This window comes from Electrophorus electricus, chromosome 4 (genome assembly GCF_013358815.1).
Source record: "Electrophorus electricus isolate fEleEle1 chromosome 4, fEleEle1.pri, whole genome shotgun sequence".
NCBI lineage: Eukaryota > Metazoa > Chordata > Actinopteri > Gymnotiformes > Gymnotidae > Electrophorus > Electrophorus electricus.
Window position 1 is genome coordinate 8710621 of NC_049538.1, and position 27400 is coordinate 8738020.

General features: G+C 45.4%; 1 protein-coding gene across 5 annotated transcripts; it reads left to right on the forward strand.

The window, feature by feature from the left end:
* Nucleotides 1-202: 202 nt before the first annotated feature.
* Nucleotides 203-26628, forward strand: hivep3a (HIVEP zinc finger 3a). Of its 5 annotated transcripts, XM_027009793.2 has the most exons (8): nt 971-986; nt 11001-11064; nt 16049-20346; nt 20711-20859; nt 23767-23942; nt 24197-24298; nt 24456-25084; nt 25837-26628. In XM_027009793.2, the coding sequence occupies exons 3-8, from the start codon at nt 16465-16467 to the stop codon at nt 26491-26493; spliced, it is 5595 nt and encodes a 1864-aa protein (XP_026865594.2). In that variant the 5' UTR covers nt 971-986; nt 11001-11064; nt 16049-16464; the 3' UTR covers nt 26494-26628. The 5 variants fall into 5 exon arrangements, with proteins under 5 accessions (XP_026865595.2, XP_035381634.1, XP_026865594.2 ...); XM_027009794.2 differs by lacking the exons at nt 971-986; nt 11001-11064 and adding an exon at nt 203-340; XM_035525741.1 differs by lacking the exon at nt 11001-11064 and having other exon boundaries at nt 966-986.
* The last annotated feature ends 772 nt before the right edge of the window (nt 26629-27400 follow it).

The following is a 27400-nucleotide window of genomic DNA, read 5'->3' on the forward strand; positions in this document are numbered from 1 at the left end:
GAAAGACTGGGAGACTTGGTCGGTGGTAGGATGGTGGTAGGATTTGAGAACAAAGGCCGGCTAGGTACTGCTCGAAGGGATACAGCACTCACAGTCAGTACTGCACTGACAGCCCATGCGAGGGGGCGTGGGTTCCTCGGTCTCGTGCGGGCTGGTGTGGCGCGCGGCAGCGTGTTCGTAGCGCGGGCCAGCTGAGGGACATTGCAGTGCTCCTGTGCCAGTGAAGGACGGGGCGGGAGGTATGTCCGACCATCAGCGAAACCTGCCTCTTTGGACTTCGGCTTGACCTGATTGCGAGTCCTTCGAAGAGTAAATGGCGAGGGAGCAGCCACGCTTTCAGGTATAGATTTAAGTCTCGCTTCCCGTTATTGCTTCCTTAGTGCAACACATTATTATTATTGTTATTATTTATTGTATTGCGAGTCGGCGGCCCTCAGGACTGCAAACAGTTAAGTTCGGACAGTCCTGCGTTGCCGGGACCCCTTTTGACCCGAACCATGCTGCATGCGTAAAACCTGCTTTGACCAAAAAGTAGACTAGCCTACGTGTTAAATTTGATGCCGTTTAGTAAAATGTAAAATTGCAGTCACGGGTGCAGGCAAGTGCACCGCAAGCTTGAAACATCGCCAGTATGAAGTGAGTCTGAAAAAGATTACCGGTTTCATTGAGACAGAGCATGAGTTAAAAGCTCATTCTTGTTGACTGCAGTTTTTACTACCGGCCACTGAACACTAGATTTCAGATCCATTATTTTCTGAATTAGACAGCCGTTACAGTTTACTTGCTTGTTCTTGCTTGTGCTTGTTCGATTCGTCGTTTTGCTAGCATCAGCATCTGGAATACCAGTATCATAATCTTTGCGTGTAATATAAAATGGAGGTCAGATGCACATTATTAGGTTTAATAAATAAGCAAAAATGGGATATATGTTTATAGACGGAGCTTCATATAACTGCCGATGACGTGTATTGTGTCGCTAACTCCAGGTAAGTGTGACATTATCTTTCCACGGAGCACCGTTGGGTTGGGGAGGATTCGCTGTTCCCGGTATTGTTTGCAGCGAGATGAAATCATCGATAACGTTACATAATCGCAGGCGCTCCTCGCAGAAGGCGGGATTGGCTTAAACAACGGTCGATGTCGGAATGATGTTAATGTCACCGCATGTCAGCTGCATTTTTCCACTCAGTGGACGGATGCGCCGAGCTCGGGTTATCCATCGCCTTTGTTACATCGAGGCTGTTTCTTCACTGCACATCGAGTTTATATTGCTAAAATTCTAAGTTATAAATTATATAAGAACAGCGGAATATATATCTTTTGTTTAAAGGACAAAACCTCAAGCAATCGTGTGTTGTTTGGCTTTACGGTCCAGTGATGTTTCTTAGTTCCTGCTTTGGCCCATATTCTCACACCTATCTACACGAGCAAGCTCATATGGTCAAATAAGATGTTGCCTGGCTAGTCTAAATGCCCAAAGTGCATCAACAACTCGAGAGCTCTTCGATTTTCAATACCTAAACACTAGTATAAGCTGTCATCCAAAACGAAAACGAGACGTCTGGGCTCTCGCACAGGGGGTATTTCAGGACAAACGCGCTATTTCCGAAATCTTAGCAGAGGTTAACAGTAGGTTTGAATTTAGTTGACATTTCTAGACTGAACGATGTGGTAGGATGCCTTTGTATCAAATTCAGGTGCATTTGGGAATATAGTAGGTAAGCACTTTTTTTTTGTGTGTGTGTGTGTGTGTAAGAATAGAATGCCCCCCCCCCCCCATGATTACTATATAATCATATAGTTGCATTAAAATAAAAATATATAATATATTATGATAAGACATAGTATATATGATACTCTTTACCAGTGGCTTCCAGCTAGTAAACTGTTTACTTTAGGAATAAGATAGTTGTTATACCTTTGTTAATAATACCTGCATGGTAACAAATTGAATGTGTAAAAAAACAAAAAAGTATTCAATCTGTTGGCCAGATTGTATTACATTTGTGTCTGCTATTTGATGTTGTTAGTCATTTTAGCACCATTGTAAAACATTGAACATGCTCTGTAATGCTGTGTAGAATTAAAATTTGCATTTCAAGGCTACTGGCCAATCAGACAGCCCCCTCTCACCAGCCACATGGGAGATTCTTGTTTAAGCTGTTCTCGGATCCATATGATGCTGTTATCCAATCTGCATGCTGTCATGTAACCACACATACTATACATCGGCACTTTGGCGTGCTCACAGGCCTTCCCAGCTTTTGTTTGACGCGACCATCGGCGATCCACATAGTGAGGAATGTGTTGTTGTGGTGGAACGGGCCGGGCCACCCCTTCCCCCTGTCTGGCATGCATGGAAAGCACCCACCTCCCCTGCTCCCTTAACATGGAAGAGCCCACGGGAATTTTTATTTTTTTTTATCCCGTGGCTCTCCGTCTGTCTGATGGGCAGGCCTTGCCTGTGCAGGGAATCTCCCCAGCGGCTCCCGAGAAAGCCAGTGGCCATGTTTGTCTGGCGCTGTTTTGTCAGAGATGTGCCTAGTGCACTCGAACATCATGGAATTTGCCAATGACTAGGATCTTGCCTCATCCCGCCACCTTCCTGCCTGAGGCGGTACCTTTGATTTAGGTTCAGGTTGGACTTTGGCTTGGGCCGTGCCTCTGGTTGTCACACTGCACCTGTCATGTCATCTCTAAAAGTGTCTCAGTAACTGACAGGAGTGAACAAAAGAAGAAAAGAGGGAAGTACATGGTACTGTGTATTGTGGGTAATGGCTCAGATGTTTTTATGGTCATAATTACAATTTACCTCTCTGGGTGTATAACCTGAAATGACCATGTCAGTAGCATTATTAAAATCCCTGACTAATAATCCCAAATATTATGTTAAACCCAACCCTGATTCTTAACTAGCTTTACTGTAACTCTTAGTGAAACTCAACACCACTCTTTGTTAAGAGTGTTCTGCCAGCATAAGATTTAACTTACAGTGCCTCCTCGCTCTGTGGTTACTTAAGACAATCCCTCTGTAATCACCCTTAAAGCCCTCGCAGTTAGTCCAGGGGAATAAAGCCTCGATTGTGAAACTGATAGGCCCAGAGCCCAAATGGCACTCTGAGCGAGTGTCATCAGAGCCAAAATGGAGTTTGATTTCTCCACACTTGATACGAGTACAGTTCAGGAGAAATTAAACCTATTCCATGCAGACAAGTAAGAGTGTTTTCAATTCCAGGAGCAGATCTGCTGGTTCCTTTAGCACATTTTAAAATGATACATGAGCACTGATTGTGAGGCATCATGAAAGCACCTTGGTGAATCACCAGCCATGACTTTGCACAGCTTAGAATTTTTGCCAGGTTTTACAGCTGGTCCGTTTTTGATTTCAAATCCTGCTTTTACACGGCTGATTAAGTTAACCAAAGTCCCAGCAGATGACAGTAATCAAGTAGCAGTAAAAAAAACCTGGTAAATTAAGCACTAAAAACAACAGTAAAAATGTGATTTTATAAAAATCATCAACAGTTGCCCTATAATTCAGGAATGCAAGGTGAGGTCCTAAGAAAAACAATGAAACTAATGAAACAAGTGTGTTTGGGGGCCTGATATAAAAGTCAAAAACTGCTCTAAGGCTTATCTGGAAGCTCATTCCAGAGTCTGATGACAGCAGTTCTGAGTAGACTGGAGCTGTTTCTCTCCAAGGGGATGATGGACATGATATAGCTGGTCTCGGGGTGATTTATTTTTTACTTCATTACGTTAACTCATCATCCTAGGTTGCAAAAAAATGGATACAGGCCCATTTTTCTGTTTATTGTGGTTCCTCAGATGTCCAGCCAAAGGCAATTCTTATGATGAGACCACTCTAGACATTCATGCTACTCTCACTTATGGATGCACTGCCATCTAGCACTGTCCCCTGGCTGACAGTCGGTATGGTGCTCTGGAAGGCAAAAGGGCTGAGACTTCGGGGTGGCAGACTTCGGTACACCTGAGTTAAGTGAAGCAGACCTGGGGAAGTATCTGATAATGTAGTCCACTGCTGGAAGCCGGGAAAAAACCTTAGAATCTCATGTTGTGAGATGATTCTTCTCTGCAAAGCTCCACTCAATGTCATGATGCTGATAACCATCCACATTAAATGGCAGCTTATAATGGGTTGTTGTGTTCTGAAGGAAATTATCTTCCAGACTCAATAACCCACAGCAGGCCCAAAATCAACACTGCCATCTTTCTCTAAAATGAACCAGTACACAAACACATTATTTTATTTGCTTGAGAGAGAACCTTAGTCATTTTGGTTCCATCGTCCCTAGGTATTTCCAGTCACAGCAGCAATTTGGCACAAGGCGGTCTACATGTTGCCTGCATCTTCTGAAGTGTAAAGGGCACGGTAGAGATCCAGGCGCTGAATGATAACTGTACATGAATGAAAGGGATTTCCCTGATGGGGACTACTTAAATGTCATACTCCTTCCCCCGCAATGTTAACACATTTGCACTCCTACTGGCCATTGGCTTAGGACGGCATGAACGGAAATTGGGTCTCATCCTCATTAACAAGAGTGAGAAGAGGTGTGGGTGGATGTGTGGGGGTGAGAGAGAGAGAGAGTGAGAGTAAGAGAGAGTGTAAGAGTGAGAGAGAGAGAGCATGCCCTTTGGGCAGGGAAGAGATTGGTCTCTTTTTGACCTCAACGTATGTCTATTGGCACAGCAAGCTTTCTCAAACTCTCTCTCTCCCTCTGTGTGTGGCTCTCTCTCTCTTCAGCCTGTGGAGAGAGCAGCCGGTTAGGTACAAGGAAGGACAGCAGAAGGACACACATACACACACACACACACACATGCACACACAAGGTCTTACTGTTCATGATTTCTTCCAGCAGCTACACGTACTATGTGCTCTCTTGCTTTATTGAAATGTTCTATTGTTTCTAAAAGTTAATAAGTAATGTGGAAGAGATTTGCATTTGCTTTTGTTATGGCACAATATATTGAACTATTCACTGCAGTATACCAGTATACTGCATTGTGTGTGTGTGTGTGTGTGTGTGTGTGTGTGTGTGTGTGTGTGTGTAAAGAAGATTCACGGGAGTAACTGCAGTGTGCTATAGGGAAAGATGTAGAGGTAGTCAACATTTCAGTGAAGTACACAAGGTTTCAGGAGAAACAGGTTGTTTCAGACTGAGGTCCTTCATCAGCTGTGCAAGCACAGTGCTCCATTTTGACTACTTCTATATATTATTCTTCTTTGAGTCTCAAGCATCTTTCCAACTTTTCTTATTCCTTGCTTTATCAAAATTACTACTGTTCTCCGCGTCTTATTTAATGTGGCAGTCTCTGGTTGGCTCACCATTAATTGTTTGTCTGGATCTGGAGATCTCTCAGGTTCTTATCCTTGGAATGAGCTGGACACCCTCAAGTCCAACCACAGAACCGCAGAGAGTGTTGGATCTCCACAGTTCCTCCCATTTTGGTTCCTCCCACATGCATTTGCAGATGTTCCTGTATATGCCCCTCCCCACTTGCTCGTGTCTCTTGGTGTGTGCTTTTACTGTCTGTATCTTCTATCCTGCTATTAGGTGTTTGATTATCTTAGAGGCTCATATGCACAGTCTGCATCTTGTGTCATGTCTGGTGTCAGACTGCTTCGATTGACCTGGTGCTTAGTGCTTGATCTTGTGCTGCCATGCTTAGTGACTCTCTGCTGTCCTTCAGTCCTGCCTTTTCCAGAGATTGGTCAGACTGTCTGATGTCTGCCACTGCTGTCTGTTGATGATGTGCCACTGCTGTCTGTTGATGGCTTACTTTGGAGGGGCTTACCTTGCCATAGCACCTCCACTAATTCTGAGGCACTCCCTCATTGGCTCATCCTTGGGAACCAGTGTCTGGATGTATTCATGGATGTTTGGTGTCTCACCCTGGATATTGGATACAGTTAAAGGCCCCTTCCTCCTCCTTCTGGCTTGTGTACAGTGTTTGGATGTTGGATATTGGAAGGAGTGCCTCATGCATTGCGAGTTTTCTGATGTTGATGTCAGCAGCTTCCAGCTCTTGCCTTGGCCAGCTCATTGTGCCTACTGGATATTTTATGACTGGCAGGGCATGTGTGTTTAGGACTTTGGTTTTTTTTTTGTTCACATTCAAGTGACTCTTGAGGACCTGCCTTACCCTGTGAAGGAACTTAGATGTTGCTGTCCTTCTTGTTTCTACCTCATAGTTCCCATGTGATTGCAAAATCTCCAGGTAATATTTAGCTCTCCTCCAGATCTGTTATATGGCCCCGCAGAAGTTTAATTCCCTCTGTCCCGATTACTTTTCCTCTTTTTACTATTAGCCAATCACACTTGTCAAGTCCAGCCAATAACACTGTTGAAGTCCAGTGTTCCATTGAGTTCTGGATGAAGATCTTTATGGTCTATTGACAATGAAGTATCCATTTGTGAAGTATCCATTTGTGCACCTCCGGTGTTGTTACAATCCCCTTCTGTGTAATGCTTATCTATTTGCACACATGAGCATTCAGCTTGGTGGCTAGTTTTCCTAATTGGATGGTGTTTGGTCCTTCATGACCAGCACTGTCCTACCTTCTGTTAGCCAGCCTGGATAGGAGCTGGCATTCAGCAGGTGGTTCATTTGTTCTGCTAGTTGGTCTTGCAGAGCTTTTAGCCTCTATAACTAGTCGGCCATGGATCATGTCAGGGCCAGGTGCTACTCAGTTCTTCATGTTTCTGACCTGCTCTTGGACATGTGCTGTTGTACTGCTGACTAGTTCCTGCTCTGTAAGGTTGTGGTGCTCTGCTTTGAGATCTCCTAACCACTGTGCACTGGTGTTATGTCATGATCCATTCCACTGTATGATGTTCTATTACTGTGCTGTTTGAGTTCTAGGTGGATCCACGGTATACTTTGGTTGGTTCATGTCCTCTTATTACATTAAATTAGCTCCTGGTTATCCAGCCTTGCCCATCTATGGTTCTTTGGCAAAGAAGGCATTTACTCCTTTGGCTTCTACTTCTTGTATCTCTGCAGTCTGGATGCCAGTGCTGTTAACCTTTGTTTAGCAGACTCACATGCTTCACTACCCAGTGTAGTTCTTCTATAACCAGGCATCATCGTTGATCTTCATACCCTTCTGGAGCTCTGACAGTTTGCTGATTTACATTTGAGTTGTCTTGGTTTTCAGCCTTTGTTTCCATTCGGGGTGGCCTGTGGCTCATGCTTGTCTACTGCAGCAACATTGGTTTCGGTTAAACTGCTAATTGAGATTGTACTTATTTCTGCATCCATTTCTGCTAGCATACTGTCTGATGGTAGCGTGCCACGCCGTCGGTCAGTAGGGCAGCCTATCATGGTGGATGACTGTAGTAAGACTAGTCTTATTCATCTTCTGCCTGTTTGTAGCGGCACCTTTAAGCCTTTTTTCATCCATCTGCGTCTGTGATAGGAAGCGTCGTTTGACAATGAGAGCTGGATAACTGTTTGCCAGTGAGCGTGGATGAAGGCCTTCTCCTCATCCGTAATTCCTTCATGTGCTTCATCTAGCCTCTTTCATTTGGTTTGTGCTTGCTCTTATAGTCACATTCCATTAGCTCCATGTTATCCAACTTGTCCATCTATGGTTTGTTCCAGTAGCCCACTTACCATCAAATTGTCCTGGTTCCTCAACAGTTGATGCAGACCTTGTTTATCTAGGCAACATCCAAAGCAGCATAACTCTCTCTCTTTGTGCTCTCATGTTTCAAAGGTAGGTGAACTGTAGCTTAGGCGTGTTGTCCAGGGACTCATAAAATGCTTCTCTCACTGTCTCTCTCTCTCTCTCTCTCTCTCTCTCTCTCTCTCCATATATATATCTAAAATTAAGACTCTGCTTGCACAGCTGATGAAGGACCTCTAGGTGAAAATGTTCTGTTTCTCTGGGAACTCTGTGTACTTTGCTACAATTTTGAATATCTCTGCATCTCTTACTACAGTACACTGCAGTTACTCACCTAGACTCATATATATATATATACACACACACACAGAATATATACAGAGACAACCATAATAGCCATATTATGGTACATGCTATTAAGCTTATCGAGTCCTTCCACACACCTTTTATTTGTCTTATGAGTGCTATAGATTTTGGGGCACGAGGTTTCTGGCCGAGTCCCTTGTCCTGTCTGTTGATTCAGTGTGGCTGAAATTAGAGAACACGTGTCTGGTCCATCTCTGCATTACATCACCTTGGTATCAGAGCAGCCTGGGCTGCCATTAAAGAAATGATCCAGAAAAACCCTTCAGTCCAAAACCCCTTGATGTGTTTCTTTTTTTTGTCCGCAAACTTAAGGGCAGTCAACCTTGTATTGGTCTTGATGTGATGTGTATTGGGTGATATTTTGACCCAATCCTTGTAGGAGTGATAGTTCTAGAGTTAGATATGGAGCAAAAGCAGGTGTATGCATGAAAGATTGTATACTGCATACCTACCTTACATTTATAAGCAATGACAAACAACCTTTATTTGGAATTTGTTCAGAAAAGATGGTTGAAGTTCTAGTACTGGATGGGTACCAGCTCAGAGTGGCATGGAGGGCACAAAGAACTAGATCATGCGTAGTGTTAGCTCACAGCTAATGTATCCTGCTTAACATTGTTAGCATTGATCTGTTCAGTGATTCAGTTACATTACATCTGCAGCCCTATGTAGTGAGTCATTCTTATGCTCAATTGATAGCTATCAGTTTATAGACTCTCCCTTAACATACTTCTTTTGTGCCTTTTGAAAGGTTCCATTACTGTTAGTCATGTTAGTCCACTGCCCCTTTCAAGTGGCCACTGCCCTTCAGAGCTCGGTTGTGTAAAAGGAGCTCTTCATTTCAGTCTCTGATCAATAACAGTCCAACATTATTTCATGGAGGATATTCGAGGTTTTGCTACTGGTTCTTGGTGTTTGATGGACTAATCTGCAGAAGTGAGCTTTCATCTTCTGGGCAGAGCTTTGGTTCAGGGCCTACCCAGTGATGCAGGCTAGAAGCTTAGTAAATCTGTCCTAGACAGCACACATATGGGTTGGTGCCTTGACGAGAGTGTGTGTAGGAGATGGGACGGCTTGAAATTAGATTCTGCTCCCAAACCACAGTTTTTTTCCCAACGAATGTGGAAAAATTCTAATAAGAATTTTAATAATCTGTCCTGGATTTCCCAAAAGCATCATAAAAGATCAGCTTTTAAAGTTAGGGTTAGTATAACATTGAAGACGCTCTCATTTAAGATCATGTTAACACTAAAATGATTTTGGGGATCTTATGAATCTTTCTACATGCTAGGTTGTTGTAAGCCATCCATCACCTTCTGTTTTCTGTGTTTCTGGAATCACCATGACCATGGAATCACTGTGCTTTTTATTACATTCAGCAAGCACAAGCTATTGGTTATTATTTATGAGTTTATTCCCCTCTATATAACTGTATTATTATTATTATTAGAAGTAGTAGTTATACTTCGGAGAGGGGTGGGGGAGTCACACTCCTGATTCTTACTTTTTTCCTTTCAACACGAGGGTTCTGGGAAGCACATTTGCGTCAGAATAACAAGGAACACGTGAGCCACAACACAGTGAATTTACTCATTTTGCCATGCTTTATCTCAGATATGAGCTATAGCACTCTGCCATCCCCTGTAGTATATTCACATTCCCATGTGTGTCTAAATCCTGGAATTTTATTTTCCGTGGAGAATCCTAAAAGCTGTTCCAGCTTGGGACTGGAGAATCTGTTCCTCATTCCCTCACACTTTTGCTCTTTTCCCTCCAACAACTGTGCTACAGAACCTCTCCTGCTCTTAGTCCCGCCATTTTTCCCCCTCATTTGCTTGATGGTCGAACTAGATGTGGGACTCTTCCTACTCAATTTTCAGTACTATATAAACATACTAAGCTTCTTCTGGAAAGCTAATCAAGACTTATTCCTGTACACTCAGCGGAGTGGCATCGAAGCCGAGCTCGGTCATTACCGGCGAAATGAGATCGTCAGCCTTCTCTCCAACTTTTACTGGAACAAGAGTGACTCACGTGTTATGAAAGCTTGTTAAGACCTCTCTTTGCTTTAACGGCAGGCCTTGTCAGCGCTGCCCTGTTAGTGCTGGAATTTGGCTCAAGTCATACTTGTGGTCCCCATGTGGTTACCCCCAACAAAAGTGTCACAATTGCATGCCTTTTCTTTCAAGCCCAAGTATAGGAGCTAAAGTCATGTTCTATTACTACTTGACAAACATGGGCTGTATTATTTACTATCAAAACACAGTGTTGTTGGAGCAGTTAATAACAGGTTTACCAGAAAGCCCTCGCCATGGGGCGTACCATGCCAGTATGTGTGTGTTTGAAGAGCCGGGGTCTCTTCTGTCACCCCTGGTTGCGGCTCCTCCCATGCCCAGAGGGGTGTTTCTGAGAATGCAGTTTTATTTGGAGGAGTGGTCAAACCATGGTTTTCCTGTCGCAATTGGATGGGTTCATAGGGGCGTCTGTGCCCCAGTTTTAAGCGTGGGTGTTTTTTTCATGTCTGCTTGAACGTGTGGGCTTATTAGTGTTTTTTTATTCGTTTTTACGAGGCTGTGTATGTGTGCGTTTTTTTGATGGGGTGGGGCGGGGTGGGCCGGGTCGGAGTGGGGTGGGGTGGGGTGGGGTGGGGCTTGTAGGGCGAATGCTGCTCCCACTCCTGTCGACGGGTGGTGGGTATTTTTACCCCCCTCAGTCGCTCCTCTGGATATTCAGAGGGAAATGAAAGACCCTCTTTTACTAAACATGTGCAGTATGTACTCTCAATCACACATACTCTGTCTCTCACACACACACACACACACACACACACACACACACACACACACACCTACACTTCAAGCATGTGCCATATTGCTTGTAGGTCACATGTGCCTGCTTAGTATCATAGTGGCAGGACGTCTGCATATTCACCCTGTCCTGCACAGAGAGTGAGACTGATAGTGTCTTTGTCCTCTGGCAGGACACGTCTCCCTTTGGAGCAGAGAACAGCGGGACGTCCACGCAGAACAACCTGCAGGACACGGGTAAGAGTTCTGAGGCTGACCTCTGTTTGCCTTAAGGTCGCGCAAGAGAACGGGACTATTTAAGGTGGCCTGTGAGGAGGTCTTCCATCTGACCGATGGCGTCAGCCTCCATGGGTGTTTTCTATCAGGGCGTGGATGGGAGTGATACATTTATATTGCTAAATATAAATCCCATGCACACACACAGACATACACACACATGCACACAGACAGTCTGGCTCTTATCACAACTGCCCACCCTTGTTGCCTAGTCCTCATTATGCACCCAGTCCAGGGCTCCGTAAATCTGCTGCTGAAAGCTGGGGTTTTGTTTGGGTGAATGGCCTTGTCTGTAGCGGCCCAGGTTCAGTCAGGGACTAATGAACAGATGCATGCTGGATGAAGCACTGTCCGTGAGCTCACTGCCAGGGGAGGCTTCTGGCCTCTGGCCTCCCGTGGCCCCCCTCGCTCTGCACTGCAATCATGTTGTGACACCTCAAGCTATCCAGCTTTGCCCCATCTGGAGGTAGATAGGAAGGTCGAAAGACAGAGAGAGAGGGTGAAAGGGAGAGAACGAGAGAAAGCGAAAGAGAGAGGGGAAAAATAGGGTTGCTGCAGTGCAACCAGCAAAGCACACAGCAAAGCACACTCCGCGTCCTGCCTTAGACAGTCCTATTGTCTGGGGCGATGGACGCGTGGGGTCCGTCGAAGCTGCAGGCGGAAAAAACGAGGAGAGTGAGTCAGAGCGGCCGGGCGGTTTCCAGCCGGCACGCGCGTCGGGACACGGCCGGCCAAGCGCAGACGTTCTCCAGAGCCGCTCCAGCCAGAGCGCCCTCTTCTTTCGTTCTTTTATTTCCCACCTGCGGCCTGATTCTTTCCATCCCGGTTGCTAACCCAGAGCTGCGAGGAGAGCGGAAAACTGCTTTAGGAACATGTCAGTGCATATGCACTGGCTCCATTTTTCCATGCAGTAAACTGCTGAGATTAAAAACAAAACCGGTGGAGCTCAATAAGGATTTGCCACTTGACAAAATGAGGTAATGAATGACTGTGACGGGGCTGGCGCAGGGAGTGTGGAGGGGAGGGAGGGGAGAGGTGCAGAGAGATCTCATCACCAACGGCACTGTACAACGTCACCTGTGAGCTCACCGTGCACAGAAACCTCACCTCCTTTTCTGCTCCACAGTCATCGCACTAGCTCATTCATACATTTCTCTCTCTCTCTCCCTCTCTCTCTCTCTCCATCTCTCTCACTCCCACTCACCCTATCTCTTTCTCGCTCCCTGTGTGACTCATTCGCTCTCGACCTCACATGCAGCCTCACGGATCTCCTGTGTTAACAGGGCTGGAGAGGAGACCTGCCTTCCCCAGGTAAATGGTATTGATATTATTACCGCTTAGTGCCTCGATTGCCCGGGCTCCTCCACCAGCGTCTCACTCAGATGCTCGTCTCACTTCGCTCTCCGCTAGTCTCCGGAGCGCTCTGTGGCGTTCTGCCGTTCGCGCTCATCTGTTCTACTGAGTCATGATAGGCTTTGTGCTGCGCGGTGGTACAGCGTGTGCTCTAGAAAGGCTCGGTGTGTGTGGCGGGCGGGCGGCAGACGTCGGCGGGTGGGGGGGGGGGGGGTGAGGATGAATGGGCTGCCTGTGCGCTCAGCTCTGATTCCCGCCGCCGCTCTCTGCTGGTCAGCTCCATGCTGCCACTCTGGCAGATGAGCACCCCGGGGTGGATCGACTCTGCCGGCAGCGAGGGGTCTGTCCGCAAGCGTGCGTGCGTGCATGTGTGTGTGTGTGTGTGTGTGTGTGTGCGCGCGTGCAAACCGCTTAATGTCAGCAGAGGAGTCTCACATCCCAGGAGATGATCACCGGCACACTGCTGATGGAACTATGGCTACGGAGTCAATGCCTTGTTAATGTTGCGTCTGGGATGAGTTGCTAGCGCTTTGGCGAGGGGGCAGTCTGCAATGCAGGAGGTGCAATTCTCTTTTTTGAGAATGACATCAACAAAAGCAAAGTGGATGCTTTACTAATAGCAAGACATTTTTCAGTAGGTATTTACATTTGTAGTTGTAACAAATAATGTTAAGTAGTTTTTTTCCCCTCATTTGTATTATATTTACATTTTTACAAAATGTTCAAGGCAATAGGTAGATGATCCTTTATAAAATCAGCACCTAAGTTATATCACAGCATGATGTAATAAAACATGTTTTTCCAAGTGAGGTTTTTTTTCAAGCTTTAAAATGAGCTTCTCCATGTCAGAAAGTAGTGGTGTTGCTGAAAACAAGACCGCTGTTAGCAGCTTACAATCAGATGCTGAATATGACAGTGTTCCCTGTATTATTGTACCTTTGTTTACTTGAAGAGCTAGCACCTCTCTGTTTTCCCCCAGGTAAATGGCAATTTTTTTTGGTGCAAGACAAAATGAAAGACTTGCATTGATTTTTGACTGTCCATCATTTTCTGTCCGGAAAGATGAGGACTGTGGGAGTGGGGGGTGGGGGGCTGTTACACTCTCTGTTGTCAGTGAGGATGCTGGAAGATAAATTTAGCCCTCCAGCTCTGCTTCCATCTGCCGCCGCATGGTTTAGGGCCGTTGCCATAGGAACAACCACTGGGTGCCCATTAGTGAAAGAGAGAGGGAGATTGAAGATATTTCTGAAAAACATTTAAGCAACATATTTTGGATGGTAAACTGATTAAGCGTACTGAAAGAGTTTTTCCGTTTGTTGTTATTACATCTCATTATTTGTTGCTTATGGCTGTGACTAACCATTTGTGCTTTGAGGTGTTAATCATTTGGCCTTGACCTTGTCATTAACAGCATTTAAAAGCACAGAGTTGCCTCTGATATATGCAGGTTGCCTGCAGAACAATTATTTTTGTTTTGCACAAAGACAACTTCAGGCTCATCCATGGCATCTTATGTACTACACAAATGACTCAACTAGTTCTGTTGGAGATCATTTATGCTATTTTCTTCTTAACTAGAAATATAATAAAGCAGATGCTATAAAACTGAATAAACCAGTCTCCTCTACCTGCTGCCCATTTGAACATGCAAATATTTGCCAGAACTCCAAGACAGAAGCTTGTGTTGAGCCAGTTACCTGTGGAGATTTTCATATGCCCTCCACCACAAGACTTCTTAACACGTTTGGAGTCAGGTGATATTTCTGTCTCCTAATCAAGAACATGTGTGAGGAACAGTCTTACCTTCTGTTCCCCTTTGCAACATTCCACCTGCGCAAACAGACCATCTTTTAAATACACATCAAGCTCTCTTTAGCAGTGCAGCTCAAATAATGTGCAAAGTATAAGGGTAGCTTGTTTGTCATAGCTGTGAACCTCAGGTTTTGACACATGTGACATGAAATGTTTAGAAAAACCTTGTCACAGGCATCTGTGACAAAATGTTTCACTACATCTGCATTTGGGCTCTTTAAAAAATTATGCAAATTTTACATCTGTAAAATGCATTTCAATATATTAAATGCATTTCAAGTGTGTAATGGTATGTTGCAAGATCATATGTTGTTTATTTTAACTGCATATAGCATTTTGTGTGAGAAACCCTGAACACAGACACATATTTGCACATTTTCTGCTTCCTCTTGTAGGACACATTACTCCGCAGAGTTAATCGGATGTCTCTAATAATGAACAACGTAATATTGTAATTTTAGTAAGCGTTCCATTCCTTCCATAAAGGTAGTGTAAATGTCAGATGCAAATAAATCATAATCGGGTCCTGCTAGTGCAGGAAGACTGAAGGCACCAAGAATAATTTACGCGAATCCAAATAATCCCAAGGCATAACTGGTCTGGAATGCACTGCTGGCAAAGATTTGGCAAAGCAGCAGGATCTCGTATGGTCCCACACCTATCCACCCCCTACAGCAAAGCGTGGGCACCAGTGCCAGCTGGTTAGTGAGTGGGATGCCTGGTTCCTATGTGTGTGTTACAGTGAAAATAGTGAGGAAGTGCTTTTTTTTGTGCAGGAATTGGGGCTGGTTCTCACCTGGTTTCCTATTGTATGTAAAACTGCTTTAGTGAACCTATACCTAAGAAGGTTTAAAAGGCTCATAAGTATATATACACACATACTGTGAATTGTAGCAGAGTGTGAAAGAGCATTTTGAACATTAAAGGGATAGACAAGTAAACTAAATAAAGAATAAATAATAAAGAAAAAATTGTAAATTACACAATACTCTAAAATGATGTTTCTTTATGTAAAATGTGTGCTTCCAATGTAAAGGAATTTAAAAAAATAATAGAATTGGCAGAGTTGGCATTTCTGTTGGTTTGATAGGTAGTAGTCTAGTTATATTAGGCATTCTTTTGTCTGAGATATAGACATGATTTAGGGGCCATTCATGGGGATCATCTGTAAACATGTGCTGCAGATATCCAGTGATCTATGAATAATCAACTCAAAGCACTTCTGCAAAATTAAAATTTGAAGATCGTGGACACTGCAGTATTCAATTAAGTGCAAAGCTGTAACATAGTCTCGGGAGAGTTATAAGATTTCATCTGTCCTGTCCATTATCTGATGGATAGCTTGAGATGGAAATGATAGTGTAATTGTAACTGTAACAGGAGAAATTTTGTGGGCAGAGCTTTGAAGACAAGTGATCATCCGTTGACATAAAGACATTTTACACCTATTACCAGTGCATTCGGGAATCCTATTTTGACTCTTTGTGGAGTTAAGTACAAAACGAAACATTTTTTTTGTGTGTGTGGGGGGGGGGCAGATTGGATTGTGGCTTACAGTTTGTTATGGATTCTTTGATACTACAATTTTGCATTCACACTATGTTGTCTGGATGTCATTAACAGGTATGCATATGTCTAGTCTACTCAAAAATTCATTCATAAAGTCATAACAGGGCATCAGATGTGTACACATTCTTATGTTTGTGCACATGTATGCATGTATTTGTTACAGCTCATATTCTGGGAGTGCACCAATTTATTTATTTGTGATATATTACAGAAGTTCTGAAGTGGCACACCCTCTGAACCAAGAAGAGCCACAGCCATTCACTGAATCCAAGGACCTGAGTATCAAGGAAGAGTAGCATAGAATGTTCTGTTCTTAGGAATGGGCTTCCACAGATGACAGAAGAAAAAGAATGGAATTATAACTTGGATAGCAGTGCTTGAGAACCTGAGTTCGTGAATCGGTTCCTCACATCCTCCCATTATACTGACTCCGTTCATCTTGAAATAATGTTTACCTATTATTCAAGGTTTACTCAGTTTGGACTGTGCTTACATTTCACAGAAAATTCAACGTTTTTTAAATAACACTACTATTAATGAACGTACATCATTTTAGAAAAGTGAGGCGGTCAACAAATTCAACAAATTCCAGGCCTGTCATCTGACCAGAGGCTTTTCCCCCATTTTATGGAGGTCTCACGTAGTCAAGTAAGTACTGGGGAGAAGTCTGGAGGTGCAGTACATCCTCAAGAAGAGTCTTCACTCAGCAACTCAGAACAACCATCTTACTCTCCACAACAGCAGCAAACACCGTGCTCCCAGAAGCAGTATGGATCACCTCGTCCCAAACAGACAAAGCGATTTCGTCACGAGAGGAAGCGGTTCAGGCTACAGAAGAAGAACGTCCAGGAAACGGATGCTCCCGAGAGGGAGAAATCGACATGGGCTTCTGGGAGTTCTGAAAGCACAGCGTCTGCTTCTGGTGGGAAGGCCACTGAAGTCTCATCTTCAACAACATCAGCACTAACTTGCTCCGTGGAGGCCCAAGAAAGCACACCGAAACAAAAACGTGAGCGTAAACCTCAGAAGCCGGGAAAGTATGTATGCACCTACTGTGGCCGTGCCTGTGCTAAGCCCAGTGTTCTACAGAAACACATACGATCCCACACTGGAGAGAGACCTTATCCTTGTGCGCCATGTGGTTTTTCCTTCAAAACCAAGAGCAACCTTTATAAGCACCGGAAATCCCACACCCATAGGGTGAAAGCTGGCCTGGCGTCAGGGATGGAAGGACCAGGTGTGAGTTGCCCAGAAGAGCCAGTTACAGAATCAGATGAAGAATCTGGTCAGACATCCTCATCGTTTACTGTTAAAAATCAAGGGATGATATCGTCTCAAAGAACTTCTTGTACAGAAGTATCCCCTAAAGTGCAGTCACAAGAGATGGAGCATTCCCATGCTGTCAAAAAGAGATTAGCGATGAGGCTTAGCAGAGGAAGACAGGCTCCTGTGAGCTCATCTGATGAGGCTGCCTCATCATGTGGGCTAGGCAGCAAAGGCAGCACAGAATCTGGCTATTTCTCTCGCTCTGAGAGCACAGATGTGTCTCAGGACAGTCCGCCGAACACAAGTGCCAAAACCTATGCTGAGGTCATCCTTGGCAAATTTGGCCGCCTCGGCCATTTACAGAGATCTGCTCGTCATCAGCATGAACACTCTGGAGGACAGGAGACGAGGACCATCCCTTTCACAGTGCCTAAAAAGCAAGTCATTGACCACATCACCAAGCTCATCACCATCAATGAAGCAGTCGTAGACACAAGCAAGATCGATAGTGTTAAGCCCAGAAGGTTTTCTCTCTCCAGAAGGAGCAGCGTGGAATCAAAGGCATCTCTTTCCAAAGAAACACTCCTTCATAGTGCGAAGGATATTGAAATTAGTCCAAAAAGCAGTGGGTCCATCACCCTTGGGGTTCCGTGCGAGAAATTCCAGCACCACTCCCTCAGTATCAGCCAACCAGCTGACCTTTCATCCACTGTTCCTCTTATGAGGAGTCACTCCTTACCTTTGGAAGCAAGTGCTGCATCCACTGCTAGTTCGCGTAGCCTTCGTCTCAGCCAGTCATTTGAAGAACAACAGCCAGCTCAGAGTCGGCGGCATGGTGTGCTTAGACGCCAGCCTGCCATCGAACTGCCCATAGGTGCGGAAATTGCTACCGAGGAACAGCTCAGTTCGAGCTCACCTCTTCATCTCTCAGTCTCTACGGTGCCTGAATGTAAGCAAAAACATTTAGAACCATTTGAGTGTAAAGCATGTGGAATTGCTTGCAACAGCTGGGAAAAATACAAAACACATAAGCACCACCAATGCTTAGCCCGTCTATCTCAACAACTTGAAATTCCTGCATGTCACGCAGAGGAACATGGATCGCTTTATAAAACCCGACCTGGTGCTTTAGCAATACGAAAGAGAAGAAAGGAAGAGAGCCTAGAACTCGATGATCCTACTTTATCACCAGTTTCCATTCCATCTACATTTACACCACCACAAGGATCTATTGCAACATGTGAAAAGTCCACTATAGAATCTATTGCATCCTCACAAGTCCATGACAAGGAGAGTGCTCTTAAAGGAGTGTCTGTGATACAGCATACTAGTTTATTTGATAAACAGGAACCAATTTTGAGAACTCAAGGTGCATATGAGGCTACTAAAGACAAACTTTTGTCTTGTGATCTACACCAAGCTTTCACTGACTCTCACTCGAAGGAACAGACAGCAAAGCCAGCCTTCCGTAAGCTTGTACGTCAACACAATGTTCAAGTGCCAGAGATTTTGGTCACAGAAGATACAAACACCAACCTGCCAGTGTCACCGGATGTCTCTGATATCAAAGAGACAGAAAAAGTTGGGGACTTCCAGTGGCCCCAGAGAAGCCCGACACTGGCCCAACTTCCTATTGAGAAGTTGCCACCAAAAAAGAAGAGACTTCGCCTTGCAGAGGCAGCACAGTCATCTGGTGACTCGAGTTTTGAATCATTATCATTACCTCACAGTCCAACTCAAGAGAGTTCTATGTCTCACACATCCAGTTATTCCACCTCACACGAAGAATCTGTCAAAAATGATGTAGACAGGATGTCATCCAGAAGGTCGAGAGCTCCTCATACTTTGACAATCCCTACAGGTCCTCACCAGCCTCATAGAGAGATGCGACGTTCTGCCTCAGAGCAAGCCCCTCACGTTCCTCAGCAGACAAATCCCACCATTGAAGCCAGGAGTAAGTCCTTTGATTATAGCTGTCTGTCCCCTGACCGCACACCTGCAGGCTGGAGGGAAAGGCGCAAATGCCTCCTGTTAAGGCATTCTGTCGTAAGAGAGCCAGAGGAAGAGGACCCAACCCCGAAACCAGCTCCTAATGTAAACTCCCCTTCGGCAAGTACCAGCATTTCCCCAAGAAATGGCCCTGACACTACTCAGTCCCCTGGGCCGTCTACGTCCCATAACGTGTCTTTAGGCAATACAGTGCGTCCTTCATTCTCTCACACACGTGCCAGTCAGTGGCAGCTGAATCAGCCCCCTGGTGTCTCAGAGAATGTCTTGGTGGGCCAAAATGTTCCAGATAATGTACTGCAGGTCACCACCCTGGTCCATACTGACCCCCATACAGTCATGGAAAGTCCACAGTGTCCATCAGGTGCTGCAAGAGCGCATTACTCCTCAGTGTCCACAGGTCTTAAGCTTGAGATCCCCATAGAGGAAAACGTTGGGGAATCAGCTTCAAGTGTTCACTCAGCACACCTTCCCCACTGTCTTCATTACCAGCATTTACATCATAACATTAATCCGAGCCAAGAGCTGTTGAGGCCCGTCGGTATGCAAAGAGTACCAGTTCGCCTCCATTCAGACTTACCTTGTCATGCCAGTGCTGTCTACACTACGCTGTCCCAGGCAGTGGCTGCAAGATCTCAGGATACCAGCTGCTCTGGTGTGAGATTAGATTCTACAACATCCAAATTTGATTTCAGGGAGCAGCAGTCAGTTTCTGAGGGTTCCAAGTCCTGCGGTTCAGGGGGGAACAAGCGAGTGCTGTCCCCTACAAGCAGCGTGGAGTTCAGCCAAGAGAGTCAACAACAGAAACGAGTGAAGGAGGAGGAAGAGGAGGAAGAGGAAGAGGAGGAGGACAAAGACAATGCAAAGAACAGCGCCGAGAGTTTGATTGGCAGCAAAACAGAGGGTCCGATGTGTGCTCAAAGTCCCGTTGTCCCAACATGCAAAAAAGATGCTTCGTTTCCTTCTCTTTACACAGACCTTACATTCAGCTGGTGCTATCTAAACTACATCAAGCCAAATCCATCTGCCCAAAGTGACAACCAAAATTCCGTCTATTCTTCTTGGTGCATAAGCCCTCGGAACCCCAACCCTCCAGGCCTAACCAGCAAGGAAGTACTTTCCTTACTGTGCTGCAAGCAGAGACAAACTTCTTTCACCTACACTATGGCAGCCATGCCGCCTTCTGTAGTGGAGAAACCAGACGTTCTGGACTCCAGGGATCCAAAGGTATCTGAGGTAAATGTAAATGCACCTGGATGTGCACTGTGCATGATTTACAGAATGAGAAAATATGCATGATAATATATTGATTTTTTTGCATGAAATTGGGGGCTTGTTGAAAGAGGACAGTTATATTTTTGTAGTAATGTAAAGTTTCAAATAGCGCAGAAGACTTTCAGCAAAATATGTCCATGAACCTACAAACATTTTGTCTTCATAGAGTCTTTCAACTTACCTCTGATTCTCTAGAGTTACAACAGTAAATCAGTTTTAATACTTTTTGCAAAATGTTGAATGTGAATTCCCCCTCCCCCATCTCTGTCTCCCTGGGCATCCGGAGCAGGGTTGGTGAACTTGCCCGTATCTCTCTCGAGTATAGGTACATGCCACTCAGTCCACAGACTCCACAGAGGTCCAGCAAGCTGAGCAGACGGAGCAAGAAGCATCACCAAAGAGGGAGAGAGGGGAGGAAGTGCTGTCTACCTCCACGTACGATGAGGTCCCGCGGGTGCAGATCTGTGAAGGAGGGTAAGCTGCACTTTCATTTCAAAGCGGGTCAACAATTAGAACCTGACTATGGATATTTACAATGCCTGGGTAACACTGGCACAGAATGGTCATTATGTCAGGCACGCCGTGTTCACACAGACAAAAATATGAACAGTGAGACTTTAAAAGTATCTTTCTTCTGTTACTGTAAGTGATTCTATAGGTTATAAATAGCTTGTAATGCCTACAATACCAAAGACACCATATCTATAATTGTATTTTAGAAACACAGAAATGCTGCATGTGATATTGTATGTAATATTCAGTGATTCAGTTTGCCTTATCGTTCTCTTCACATACCTTAAGTATGGATATATTATGAAATTACACTTTGCAGTTACTACTTGCTTAAATCAAACACAGAATTGCTTTCAGTGTTTTTGTTGAAAGATTTGCAGTTTTGCGTTGTCATAACACCATAATAAATCACTATATCACAATATTATAGGAACAGGAAATTTCAGTTCATCTGTCATTTTCCTTATGTCGATCTGCTGGAGTGGTTTTCATTATCATGGTGCCCCTTGCTCCTGTGTGGTAGGTTTCTGTCACCAGAGTGTCAGTACGCTGTACTGTGTTGTTAGAGCCCCTGCTGCAGGAGGTGGCTTCGCTCTTAGAGCCAACACAGGCCTTCTGTTGCACAGCTCAAGCCAGGAAACTACCTAGCCTGGTGTTCACTTCCTCCTGCCTGCAAACCCCGCAGAGCCCCACTGATGCCAAATTGCATCAATGATTTTGGTCATTCAGCTCAAGATGGGGGGAGACGTGGCGGCGGGCTGCAGCTGTATGTTTAGATGAATGAATGGAAAAAAAGACATATTAGTATTTTGTTCTGAGTTCATGTTTGACTTTCAAAGGGCTGGTGTATTATTTAGTACTCTCATTGATAGAAAAAGCAAAAAATAGTACCGGAATTCTGAACGGCGCTGGATTTACCAGTCAGTGCAGCACTGAGTTTTGTTTAAATGATATATGAACATAAAAGATACATGATGTGCTGTCCATGAGAGAGAGAGAGAGAGAGAGAGAGAGAGAGAGAAAGACAGAGCGAGAGAGACAGAGAGCGAGAGAGAGAGACAGAGAGTGAGAGAGAGAGACAGAGCCTCTTTTTGTTGCTCAAGGTTGTATGTTCCATGATGTTTGTGGTCGTGACTGTGGCCTCGTGTTTGACGTGTTTTTTTGCGGACAAAGAGTCGTGTTGTTCAAGGAGGCAGCCATCTGTGTCATTCTCGCACGTCCAGCACTCGTACAAACCGTTCTCCTGTCGTGACTGGAGCTCACACTCCGCAGCGGCGCGTTCACGGCGAGTCATCCCGGGCCAGCCTGACAGTGCTTTCCGCCATGTGCTTGAGGTGATGAGGGGGAAGCAGCTGAGATGCTTCCAACATTCCGACCTTATGACTTTTTTCTCTGTCACTGTGAGGTGGTGTAAAGATTGTGCTGTTGCACTCTTCATGATCAAAGCTTCATCTAGTGCGAGCAGAGATCAAATGGATCATGATAATGACTATAGCAATTAACTTTGAATGAAGCCAATTGCTATTAGTGTTCCAAACATGGAATATTCGTTCTTTTCATTATTTGATGATGATGTTATATGGGGCTTAGTCATTCACTGTTTTCCATCTGTGAATGCACGAGACGTCTGTGGAATAGGGCATCTGAATATCAGTGACTGGCTATACTGTGTATATTTGTGCACCAGTAAGTTTGTCTTGTCTCCACTTCTTTACTACATGGTAAACACCTATGTGCTTTTCAAGGCTTTAACCAATGTGCAAATACCTGAACAACGTAAAACTAAAAACAGCCCGTTTCTACACTGTTATCATTGTTATTCATAAGAAAGGTGGCTTACAAGTCACAGTGGCATGTCCAGTGATTGGTGATATTTTTAAGGAGCAGCTGGCTTAGGCCAGGGTTTCCCTCCCTCTCAGCTGTTTGGATTGGCACCGATACGCAGGCCCTGGGCATGGGGCTACAGTGCTGGCACCCCATGTTTGAGCTGGGTGGTGGGGGTGGTGAAGGGGTCGAAATGAGGGGGGCCCAGGTTCTTGACATTATAAATGCCTCTCTGTTTGAGTTAAAGTGGAGGCCCCGCTTGGGACTCTCCGAACACACCCAGGGGTGGACACCCAGCCAGAGTGTGTGTGTCTGTGTGTTAGTGTGTGCGTTTAGTAGGAGAGCCTATGCCAAACATACTGGCTGGTTTTAAAATGCAGTTTGTAAAAGCAGACTGTACAGGTGCTATAGATCTGGAGTCAGATCTCCCCAATAAACGTGTGAGACCTACAGTGTGTGCTGAACGCGTATGCATTCCTGTGTAATCTTTCAGGGAGGGTAGATGGCAGAGGTTTTTATAATCATACACTTCATTTTGTGAGACTTGAGTGATTCATATTTCCTTCACTTTCATTAACACTTACCCTAAGCTCGGATGCAAACCCATCCCTTCAATTCAATGGAAGGTGAGTAAGGTACAAAAAGGGGTTTACTGCCTGTATTAACTAAATTACTGTATATATTATATAGTATGCATTATGCAGATTTAGCAGATTATGGAAATTAACTAAATTACTGTATACATTATTATATTATTATGATTTATCAACCAAAATAAATAAATGGCAGCACTCTATAAACTAAAAAATCATCTATGTTGAAATCCTGCTTGCTCATGTCATGTGCGTTTAGGATTTTAAAAGTATATATCTAGCCAAGGGCTGAAGATTGTTGGCCTGCGGTAGATCCAGCGCAGCAGGCAGCTGTGATTGGCTGAGGCTGTCCTGGGTCACACACACCCGAGTCACGCGCTTTCCCTCTCGGAACACGGCGGCTTCCTGCTCCGCCTGCTTCCCCGTGCTCTAACTGAGTGTGTGCATCCAGCTACAGGTCCAGCGAGGAGTACGTGTACGTGCGTGGCCGCGGGAGGGGCCGCTACGTGTGTGAGGAGTGCGGCATCCGCTGCAAGAAGCCCAGCATGCTGCGCAAGCACATCCGCTTGCACACCGATGCCCGGCCCTACGTCTGCCAGCACTGTAACTTCGCCTTCAAAACCAAAGGCAAGAGCTGGCCCCTGCACCCCAGCACTGTGCTGCGTCACGCTCGCTCATACGTTCACTCTCACACTTGCACGCACACTCGCTCACACACTGATATGGGGATGCCTTTAGCGAAGTATTGTGCTTAGTTTTAATTCTTAGGGTAACACCAAACTGAAGTGAGGAGTGTTGTCTGATGGTGGTCTCTAGATACCAGAATTAGGAGGTTCTTCCCCGTCAGCCTAAGCCTTTGTGTCTTGCTGCGGGTTCTGCAGGGAATCTGACCAAACACATGAAGTCGAAGGCCCATGGGCAGCGCTGTCCTGAAGGGACGACTCCAGGCCCTGTGCTGTGCGAGCTGGAGACTGAGGAAGGAGGTGCGAGCGTCATTGTTAACGTGCTGCTGCTGCTGGGCTATTTGTGGTCCTGGCATGTGAAAAGACTCTCAGAAGAATTTACAATATAACAAAGGCTGAAGTGCTTACTGGTGTTCAAAAATCACCTATTAAAATGCTGCGATCCTCATTCCTGCAGGTGGCGATGGTGAGTGCGCGGTTGTGACGGCAGTTGCCGAGGAGCACCAGTTCTCCGACGCTGATGACGCCGACGAGGAAGAGGATGACGACAACGAGGAAGCTGAAGAGGAAGCGTCTCGCTCTTCTGCCTCCTCCGCGAGCCGCTCTCTCTCGGGCGAAGACCGAGGTCCTCGGACGGCGTCCAGGGCCACGGCCTGGGCCAGGCAGCCTTCCAGTCTGAGTCCTGCCAAGCCAGACCGCTGCAGGGGGGTAGCCTCTCCCAGCACACCTGCCCTCGCAGGCGTGTCCTCGTCCCCCATACGCAGTGTCTCACCCGGCTTGCACCTGTCCCCTGCTCTTCCCCGGTCCCCTGGACGGGATCCGTCCCCGTTGCGATGCCTCTCTCCCAGACTGAGTCTCTCGCCATCCCCCTGCCAGTCTTCCCTGTCCCCATCGAGTCAGTCGGTCTCACCTTTCTCAGCGAAGCACCCGTCCCCGGTCCGCGCTCTGTCCCCCATGCGGCCCGGTTCCCCAAGCGGTCCACTGAGCTCTGTCGTTGGGGCCTGTGTGATGGTTCAGCACCGAGCCTACAGACGCAGAGACGCAGCCAAGTGCTCACCCAACAGGTTCAAACCAAAAGCCAAGCTGGTAAGATCTAGTTTTACTTTTTATCAACCGCTTTTACTGTGTTTATTTTGGCCTTTTTTCATTTCTGGTTCACGTTAAAGTGTGACAGTATGTGAAATTTGTGCAGGTAACATGGTTTGACTTTATTTATTGCTTCTGGGCTTCTGGGCAACTGCATTAAAGAGTGTGGTGTGGTCTTTTTAAACTTAACTTAGTCTACGGGCCCAAGCACTGCCGACAGGTAATGATAGCTAAAGATTCACCCACATTTCTTTCTTTGTCTAAGTTTATTTTGCTCCGTATATAGAAGGACAATTTGTTTTTGTCCACATAAAGCAATCCATGTGAAGGGGGTATACAGCTCTATCCAAAGTAAACATTCAAAAACAAATATCCTGATACCAAAAGTACACAGCCTGTTATTTCAGGGACACGCCTTTATTAGTAAAAGAAGCTAGGTCATCACTCTTTAAACATAATTAATGCCAAACCAAAGATAGCACTTAAAATAATTTTCACTCCTAAATATACACCTGCATGTTTATCTTTTTCTGTCAGTAATAGAAATGTGGACTGAACTCGAGTCTATACTTGTGTGTTTATGGTTATATCCATGGCATTACCTCATATGTCTTCTGGTTAAAAATAAAGCCCTTAGCCTGAATTATAAATGACATCTGTTCTCAGTCCGCATATAAAAGCAACGATGCGACAATATCTGGCCAACCGGCGAGGTATTTTTCCTGACAACTTTCCTTCTGTTTGCCTTCAAGGAGAATACTTGCAGCACTCAGAGGAGGGGCTGTCAGCCACAGTCTCCTCCCCGAGGGCTCGTCTCCAGGCAGGGGCCAGCCAGGGAGGGCCAGCGAGTGCTCAGCCACCTGCCCCTGCACTCCCAGCCGCTGGGCGTGAGCGCAGGCCTCAGCCTCATGATCCCCATAGGGGGGATCCAGATGGTCCAGTCTCGCTCTGCTCTCCAGGCCCGGCGGCCAGGGCTCAACTCCCCCGCCACCCAGGTGACCCTCCTGGCATCGGGCAGGGAGAGAGACGCGAGGGGCAGCCCTCCAACCGAGGCCCAGCAACGCGGCCCCGCCCGCGCCGCACGGAACCAAACATCTGTGACGTGCCAGTCAGGGGAAGATAAAAAGAGGGAAGCTCCGAGCGCTCCCCTGACGACCTGGAAGTGCATATCACAGCGGAAAGAGAGGAAGCGAGGGGCCGCCTGTCGCACGATCCCCCTCACCCACTTCCACAAAGGCGCGCCGATCAGGCGGAACGCGCAGACGCCCTCGGACAGCGTGGCCGTGCCCAAGAGCTCTTGGAGTGAAAGGGCCTCTTCCATATCAAGTAACAGAGAGAACTCTTTAAGAGAAAAGGCTCTAGCGCCAGTATCTGGGACAAATACAGGGAAGGTGGACAGAATACCTTAACATTAACCGCACCAAAATCATCTATGCCCCATCTGAGCACTTGGGAATTATTCCCCTTTCCATGTAATTATGTACATATGTAAATGCATCATATAAATGTATGTATATTGTTCTCTATCTGTACTCTATAATCATAATCTATAATATTATTTATGTATATATACTGTAAAAATATATGGTTTATATTCATTTTATATTTAACATTGTATGGCATTGCAGTTTGTACTGTATGTGTTTGTATTGTTACCGTATGCAATTTCTCACTACAAAATGAAACTCAACCAGTCAGTTTTGCCCATTCTTTACATTTTTGATACACACCTTTTCAGAAAACACAGTAGTTGAGAAATCACCAAAACCACAGGACGTATGACTGCTTCTTACTTCCTTCCTTCCTTGCTTTCATTTTTATTTGTGGCGTCGCTGGTTAAGAGATCCATACGGTATTTTCCTATTGTACTGCATTTGGACATTTGGAGTATTCTTTCCCATATATTATAATCTATTGAGTCAAACAGCCAGAAAAGCTATTCAACTTAAAATGAGGTAATAAGATTATATGCATCTGCTGTAAATATAAGAAGGTCGTGATGAGGATGTATTGTCGTATTCAGCCTTGTACTCTTATGTTTTTCACATTTGATTGGGGAAAATATGCAGATATTTATCGATCACCCTTGTCTTATTATGGGCAGAGCTCAGATTGTATTTTATAGTGAGAGCTGTTTCACAGAACCAGTGCCAGCCTGCTCTAATTAGGCTGCGCGGCTGATGGTGCTGGATCTACTTCATAGTACCTGTGAGTGACTAAATGAAAGACAGAAAAATACCTGCAGTTTTACGTAGCGTGTAGCTGATACCTAACTATGCTATTTGTTGTGCTCTCTCTCCCCCTCTCTCTCTCTCT

What these genes read in the sequence shown, in the direction of transcription:
- hivep3a (XM_027009794.2), top strand. Translation starts at nt 16,465, where the DNA reads ATGGAGGTCTCACGTAGTCAAGTAAGTACTGGGGAGAAGTCTGGAGGT. An exon ending in CTTCGCCTTCAAAACCAAAG is followed by an intron (nt 23,943 to 24,196) that starts GCAAGAGCTGGC and finishes CGGGTTCTGCAG; the next exon opens with GGAATCTGACCAAACACATG. An exon ending in TCAAACCAAAAGCCAAGCTG is followed by an intron (nt 25,085 to 25,836) that starts GTAAGATCTAGT and finishes TTTGCCTTCAAG; the next exon opens with GAGAATACTTGCAGCACTCA.